The following is an 8,661-nucleotide window of genomic DNA, read 5'->3' as shown; positions in this document are numbered from 1 at the left end:
GCTCGCTGTGGGGATCTTGGGTGAAACAATATCTCCTTCGTGGAGAGACTTTATGGGATGTGAGGGACACAGGACTAGGGTCATGGGTTTGGCGTAAGATTCTGAAGTATAGGAACCTAGCAAAAGCAGTTCATCCGTATGGACATAGAGAATGGTCAGTAATTGAGGTTTTGGTCGGATCTCTGGCACCCTGCAGGAAGACTGATAGAGATTACTGGGGAGATTGGAACGCAAAAGCTTGGCATAGGGAAAAACGCAAGAATTTGTGATGTGTATAGAGATGGAGATTGGAGATTTCGGACCTGTCGGGATCAACAATTACAGCAACTGGTACATGCGATTCATCAGTTTCCCATCGAACTAAATGCTGAGGCTGCTGATGGGGCTTTGTGGAAAAATGGACCTGATGATTATGGAGATAGGTTCATCGCCTCGAGTACTTGGCACCAGATCAGACAGCGTAAGGAAAATCTGCAATGGAGTAAGCTTGTGTGGTTCTCGCAAGGAGTTCCCCGCTACGCTTTCATTACCTGGCTAGCTTTCCGTGACAGACTGGCTACAGGCCATCGAACTAGTAGATGGGACCAACCACAATGTTGCTTGTTTTGTGGTGAACCGGATGAGACCAGGGAGCATTTGTTTTTCGCATGTCCTTATACCTACACGTTGTGGCTGAAAGTTATGGGTAATTTGTTTGGAGATGAGCCAGACCTGGACTGGGATATCACAGTTTCGAGCTTGCTCACACGGAGGTATGATCGCATCACTTTCATCTTGTTGCGACTGGTTCTGCAAGTCACTATATACTCAGTCTGGAGGGAGAGGAATGATCGACGGCATAACAGCACTGCAAAGTCTGTGGACCAGTTGGGTCGGATCATCGACAAAACAATGAGAAGCTGCATAATGTCAACGAAGTACTACTTGAAACCGAAACTGCAGGGGCTGATGCAACGTTGGTTTACGGCTCATATGCCTTAACCTGATTCAGTATATTCTTTCAGTTAGTATATTTTTTTAAACTGCAGTCTTAAAAATACCCTTGTATATATATTCTTTTTGCGATGATCAATAAATTAAAAATTTCATCAAAAAAAAAAAAATGAAAAAAATGTTATACACCAGAGGATTCTTCATTACACTTATATTAAACATAACTAAACCATTGAAAATTTTTATATTATTTATGAAACTATATGTGGTAATGATCACGTCACGTGTACACATGTTTGAATAATCTGTCATATATTAATGGAGATTTATTGTTAGAGTAGTTATATAATAGATTATGGAAGAATAATAAATGAGTTCATTTAAATTAGAGAAAGTTATGTAAAGTATTTATATAGTTAGAGTAATATAAAGTAAGACCAAAAAAATAGTTAAGTCGAACGAAATGGTCTAAGAACCTTGTTTAAGTAAATTTTTTAAGAATTTTAATAGTATAGATTCATTTTTAAGTTAAAAGTATTATAAAAGTATAGTATCTAAAAAATAATTTTCAAAATCGTGAATAATCAATATTATTATCGTGAAGTCGGATTAGTTTTAAAAGAACCGATAATTTTCTATGAAGTCATGACATTCTATAAACGACATTGATGTATTAGAATATTGTTTGATCAATATGTTTTTAACAGGACCCGACCTATTGGAATGATTTGATATAATGGAAGAGGATGAGATATATATATATATATAATTGACATGACCTCTATGTGTTAATTTTTTAATATCGTTTATATCAAGTATTGTAGGGAGTTGGTTTAAGCAAAACATTTAGTGAATTATTTGAAACATTTGATAAGGTTTATATTATATGTTTGTATAGTCGTGTGGTATATTGAAAGATCTTATGTAAAAAGATTGAGTGAGTTAAAGGAAATTTACTTAAATGTTAGAGATATTATTTGGTTGCTATATTAGGGGTTAGTTATAATATTTGGTTATATGTAATAGGTTGGACTAAAATGAATAGTTGCAACAACTTTGTTTAAGTAGATTTTTTAAGACTGCTTCTCTTTTAATAGAATACTAGATTTGGATCCGCGCAACCGCGCGGGTATTAATTTTCATTTTTATTTCCATAAACATTTAATTTTTATGTCAAGAATGATGTATATTCAAATGTGTATATGGATTTTTCAAACATAAGTTTGTGATTCAATTTTCTGGGTCTTCATCAAATTAATCATTTCAAAAAATGAGATATGTATTTATATTTTCTTTTATATATTTTTGTATGTTGAATTAGTGTTTGATTATTAAACTCATGAATTTTTGAAATCTAGTTTGTTAAAATATAAATTTTTTTTTTTTCAAATATATTGAAACATTTCACAAAATCTAGAGTCAAACAAAATAAAACTTATATCTCTTATATTATAATTATAAATTAATTAATTAAATTTGTTTTTTATTATTTTTTCAAAAAAAAAATGAACTATCTTTTATTTAACCAATAACATTGACATATATTTTAAATGACTTATAGATATATCTTAAAAAACGTTAAAACCATGTTATTCTATAATTTATAATAACTTATCTTCTTAAATTTAAAAAAACAATCAAAAACAGAGATTAAATAATGATTGTAATATGGGCCACAATAGTCTATAACCCAAGTAATGAGTCCATTAAAACATAAGTCACAATCTTGATTCATGTGTGATTTTTTTAAAAATGGACCAAATGAACATATTCCTAGAAAATTATGTTACATTTGATCTCTAATCTTATCATTTAAATTTTGGGCATACCATAAATTTTTATTAGGCTACCAATAATTGGATTTAAATAATAGATGATCCATTGGATTTATAGATAGTATAAATTAATAGACATAATTTAACGTCGCAATACAATACCTCCATATGTTAAATATTTAAATATTTGTCGATGTTAACTTTTAAAATTATAAAAAAAACATTTTAAATAACAAAATCATATTATCTAACAATTATTAATCTTTACTACCTTAAACCAATGAAAACAAATTTTAAACTATATAGTTTATTTTTAAAATTAAACAAAAACTAAATGTTGAATTATTTACTTGATAATATAAATCTATGAAGCGAAAAGTTTAATTTTTTTAAAAAACTTTCTAAATTTGTGAAATGTTACAATATCTTTGAATATGACAATAACACAATATTTTACTAATCTTTATATATATAGTTACGATTTTAATAATGAAATAATAATCCGAAAAAAAAATATATATATATATATATATATATATATATATATATATACAAGAAGATACAAATACATGTGAAAGTTTGACACAATATATTCAATAAAAAAATATACCGTAAACTTATTATGTTTTAAAAATTGATAGACACATATATATTACTATAATATATACCAATTTAGAATTGAAAACAAAATATTTATATAAAATAAATTAAAACAAAAACTCGCGCGGACCGATTTAGTTTAGGTGGTGGTTGAGGTTAAATGTAGTGCGATCGATATATATAGATCGCTAGGTTTGTTAGGGTATTTAGGAGAATATACTGTAACTTTATTCGCAAGGAAGAAAATTAATTGTAGAAAATTTTAAAGCGGTTGTTATGGTTAGTTATATCGTAGACATTGATATCTTGATATATTATAGGTTATTATTGGTAGTTGTTTGGATATTTCATAGCAAAATTTTAGGAAACACACACAATATGTTTAGAATATCCTTTTTTAAATGTTCAAGTAATATGATATTGTGAAAATTAGTTGATTCGATATAATCTTAGTTTTGGCAAATCCCGGTTATTATTGCAACAGAATCTTAGTTTTGAAAATCTTGTTATATTGTCCAAGGAATGATCCTTGATTGGGCGCTTATCATTCTTTGTATCAGTTAGAGATAAAACCATGATTTGAAATATGGTTGTAATCACGATACTCTTGGCATATAATTATTCGACTTTTAAATGTATGAAAAAGTTTGTTTAGTTAAATGAATAAACATGAATTTAGTGAACAATAAATTATTAAATTAATTTACATGAATTATTTTTATCATATATTAATATTTAAATTAATAGTTATACCGTGTTCATCTTCTCCAAATGCTCACTGTGTTTAGGTTATTAAGTAATAAAATTATTAACAAATATTCATGTTCAAGACTAACAATCAAATAACTTAACAGATAATGGAAGAAACATGTTCAAGTGCTCATATTCAAGGCTAAAAACAATATAAGCTTATTCGATTGTCAATTAAAAATCTATGGTTGGAATGTTGTGTGTGAATTCTCACACAAAAGCACTTGATAGCGTAATATTATGGTGGTCAATTGATTTCTGTTACTTTTGATTGACGTATATGACTGCATTTACGTACGTAGCAACAATTCCTTTCATGTTTCGTTTGGAGATACACTATGAAACAAACCTGAAGCACTCCTGTTTGAGTCGATGTTAAAGTTGCAGAAAGGTTTGGGTTTTGAAAGTAGACGGTCTAGGTTAGTTAAACGTGTGTTAAGGAAGAGTAAAAATTGTGACGTTTGTGGTGTTTCAATGTATAGACGTGGACATGAATTAAATGTGATCAATTCCTAATAGATAGTCCAAAATTAATATGAAAGATGTAAAATGAATTTCTAGTAATAGGTCCATTAGGTCCATTTTCTTTAAAATCACACATGAATCAAGGTTGTGACTTCTGTTTTAATATATAAGATATATTTCAGCTGTCATATGTTAAGAACTTGAGCCATTTTTTTCTCCGGCTTCTGTAGCTCCTTGTTGTCCGCTCATGGTTAGACTGGAAATTACCTTACATTAATCTTAATTACACGAACACGTTTATCAAATATAAGACTCGGAAGTGTAATCTAAATCCTGTTAATTAAGTCAAAATCAAACCTAAAATACATTTACAAAAAGAAAATGTTTGTATGTTCGATTATATTAGTATATTTGAGTCTTGGAGGGTAATGGATGGATGAATGAATCGCAATTTATTTTATTAGTTCGTAGGTATTGGATAAATCAATGGGTGTTTTTCAAAACCAACCCATATTTTCAAGTCAAATCCAAAACCAACCCTTTTTTTTTTGTCCATACTATTCATCAATAAAATTTCCATACTATCCTTATGTTTTTGAATTATTCACAAAATTGCCATTTTTATTTATTTTTTTATTAATTTCGAAATTAACAAAAAATCAAATACACCCTAACCATTTCTTCTTATTTACAAAAATGCCATCATCATCAATTTTTCCAACCACCATGAACCACCATTTTTGAGCTCTAAAGCTCTAGAATTCAATTTTCAACCACTTTTTTTCTCATTATAACCCAAAAAACTTCATTTTCTCTCATCTCCTCTACATTTCCATCTAAAAAACTCTCATAACTATCATTTTCATAATCACAAACTTCATATTTTCGAGTTTCTTCATTAGTGAATCGTTAAAGATGCTTCTTTTTGCTCATATTTGGAGTTTGGACGGTTGAAAAGGTTGGAAACAAGCTTTACACATGAAAAATGTAACTATTTACATGGTTTTCGTTCTTTTTCAGATCTGTGTCGCGACGGTAGACTGTTTTGTATGTCTACGCCTCCGTGGAGACTTACGATGCAGTCTATTTGTCAACGCACGGGTTAGTTTTGCAATTGAGCAGACAAATTTTTTTTCTAACGCAGACTTCCCCAGTAGTCTCCGTCTTTACCTTTGACAACAAAAATAAAACTTTCGGTAGACTTACTAAGACGTCTACCTAAAAGAGGTTAGTTTTTCATTTGACCGAACTTTTGACTTTTCAAAATAGACTTCAACGGAAGTCTACAAAATGTAGACTGCCAACAAAGTCTATAAAAGGTCAGTTTTGCATTTGACCAAAACTTTGACTTCGTGGAATAGGTTAGTTTTGTGTTTGACCAAAAAGTTTAAAAAGCAATCAAAAATTTATTAAATTGTAGACTTCATATGCAGTCTTCTTATCTTAAAAAAAAAATGTAGACTGCGTATAAAGTCTACTTTTTTATTTTGGTCAAATGCAAAACCAACCCGTCGGATTTGAGAGTAGACTTCACAAGAAGTCTACACACCCGTAGACGTTCATTTTAATCTACTGATTTGAAGTCAAACTTGGTCAATTGCAAAACTAACCTCTTTCAAAAAAATTCAAACATGTAGACTGCATATGAAGTCTAGTTCTGAAAGTCAAATCTTGGATGAATTCTGGTCAATTGCAAAAAGTAACCTTTTTAAATTGTAGACTGAAATGAAAGTCTACATGTACAAAATTACAACTTTTATTCAACTATAGAAAGCAACCCGTAAAATGGTCAATTGCAAAAACCAACCCAAAGAGTAGACCTATTTGACAGTCTACGTCTGTAAACTGAAAAGAACGTCAACATCTTCAGAGACTAAATATTAAGTCTTCATAGAAAAATCTATAAAAATGTGAATTTGTGTATTATTCATTAAATTTTTTCTAGTTTTTTTGTTTGACAGTGTGTGTTAGTTAATCCTAATGGGTTTGAGTGATTTTGAAAATAATTTTTTTTTATAATTATGAAGGTATAATTCATTTGATTTGACAATGTTGTTAGCTAATAATTGTAGACGTATTTCTAAGTCTTCGTTTATAGTTTTGCTAGTAAGGCTGAGCTTGTTTCAAAGCTGAAGTCGGTGACTGTGGAATATAATTTTACATTTTCAGCATATAAGACAACAAAAACTCTGTATGTGGCTAAGTGTCGTGTTCAAGGATGTGGTTGGAAACTTAGAGCGAGTGTGAAGTATGGGCCAAAGACATTTTGGGTGACAAAATATTCGAAAAAGATGAAGAATCGGAAAGGTTGAAGAATGTTCCTTGTGCATGATGGCTGTACACATGGTAAACTTCTTGAAATGACACAAGAAGATTATGATCTGGACAACAAAATTGAGAAGATGGTGCTAACCTATTCCTTACCAAACATCATTTAAAACAAATGACTCCGAATAGGAATATACTCCTCTTATGCCTGTCACGAATAATCGACAAGTACGGAACTTGATCGAGTTATCTAAGACACACTTTGTACGCCTTTGTGTATCAAGCCTGCGCCAATACACTAAAAAAATTTGGATTGACTATATGTTAAATAATAAGTGTAGACGTTTTTGTAAATCTACAAATGTAGACTGCAGTTGAAGTCTACGTCGTAAATTCTATTAAAAGTGTATTTGTGTATTATTCATCATATTTTTTCATGATTTAATTATTTTACAGTGTATGTTAGTAAAATTTTAATGGTCTTGGATGAATTTCACAATTTAATGTGTTATAATTATACACTTGATACTTATTGCAAATTGTTTTGATTAGTATTATTCTTGAAAATTTTTGGGAAAATTTTGTATAGATTTTCTTCTTCTCACATGTGTGTTAGTTATTATTTTAGCTTATGGTGGTTTTACTTGTTTGGTTGGTTAGATCTTGTGAAAAAATTGATATCTAACAAAAAATTAATAATATCATACAAGTGAAAACAACTAAAAATGAATACAATGTTTATAGATTATGCATTAAAAAATTATTTAAAAATTAATATTTTATTATGAAAGTTATTACAGAGCAATATATTAAAAATTATTCTTGAGTATGTTTGATTTTTCATAATCTTGATGCTTCAAATAAAGTCTTGGAAAAAGTACCTGCCAAATAAGATAGAGTTATGAGAAAAACATAAGATAAAAAATAAAATCATATTTTAGTAGACTTTTTATTAAGTCTACGTAAAGTTATTGTTTAGTAGACTTTAGTTGAAGTCTACACTAATGGAAAATTTTCATATTTAAAAGTGTGCATTTAGAAAATTTGAAAATACTTTGTTCTGGAAAATATTTCAAAAATGGTTTTTTGTCATCCTTGTAACAAAGCAAAAAGATAATGTATGAATCTATAAATTTAGTTCATTATAAACACAAAATATCTTATAATGAATATATGGAAAGCTTACATTTTTGGGAAGATGATTTGAAAATATTGGAAGAGAATACCTGCAAAATAAAATAAAATTTTAAAAAATAAGATAAAAATTAAAATCATATTTGAGTAAACTTCTAATGAAATTTGCTTAAAATTCAAGGCTAGTAGACTTCATTTGAAGTCTACCAGCCGTAAGTTTTAAGTAGATTTCAAATGAAGTCTACTCTATCAAAAAAAATAGATCTGAAAAATAATACATTAAAAATATGAAATAAGTTTAAATCTAAAAAACTTTTAAAAATATGATTTAATAGACAAAATAGTTATAAATTAAAGACATATTAATATGAATTTTAATATGTAACTTTATTTGAATATAAATACTAGAACACATATTTTAAATCTATAGATGTAAACCTTACATTTCTAGGAGGAGAAGAGAACAACTATGGAAGAAAATACCTGCAAAATAAGATAAAATTATTAAAAAACATAGAAAAAAAATTAAAGTCATATTTTTGTAGACTTCCAATGAAGTCTGCTTAAACTTTATGGTTTAGTAAACTTCATATGAAGTCTGCAAGCTTTAGTAAACTTCTTTAGAAGTCTACACTGTCTGATAATTTTCAGATCTGAAAAAATCTATATATTTTGAAATGTGAAAATAATTTTAAATCTGAAAATACTTTACATAATATAATTTATAAGGTAAACT

General features: G+C 28.7%; 1 protein-coding gene across 1 annotated transcript; it reads left to right on the top strand.

The window, feature by feature from the left end:
• The first annotated feature begins 280 nt into the window (after positions 1 to 280).
• LOC125607195 lies at positions 281 to 981 on the top strand. Its single transcript, XM_048777039.1, has 2 exons — positions 281 to 330; positions 423 to 981. Exons 1-2 carry the CDS (start codon positions 281 to 283, stop codon positions 979 to 981), a joined length of 609 nt encoding a protein of 202 aa, XP_048632996.1.
• The last annotated feature ends 7,680 nt before the right edge of the window (positions 982 to 8,661 follow it).

The sequence above is a fragment of the Brassica napus genome, chromosome A3, assembly GCF_020379485.1.
Source record: "Brassica napus cultivar Da-Ae chromosome A3, Da-Ae, whole genome shotgun sequence".
Classification (NCBI taxonomy): Eukaryota; Viridiplantae; Streptophyta; class Magnoliopsida; order Brassicales; family Brassicaceae; genus Brassica; species Brassica napus.
This window is presented reverse-complemented; position numbering and strand designations above follow the sequence as displayed.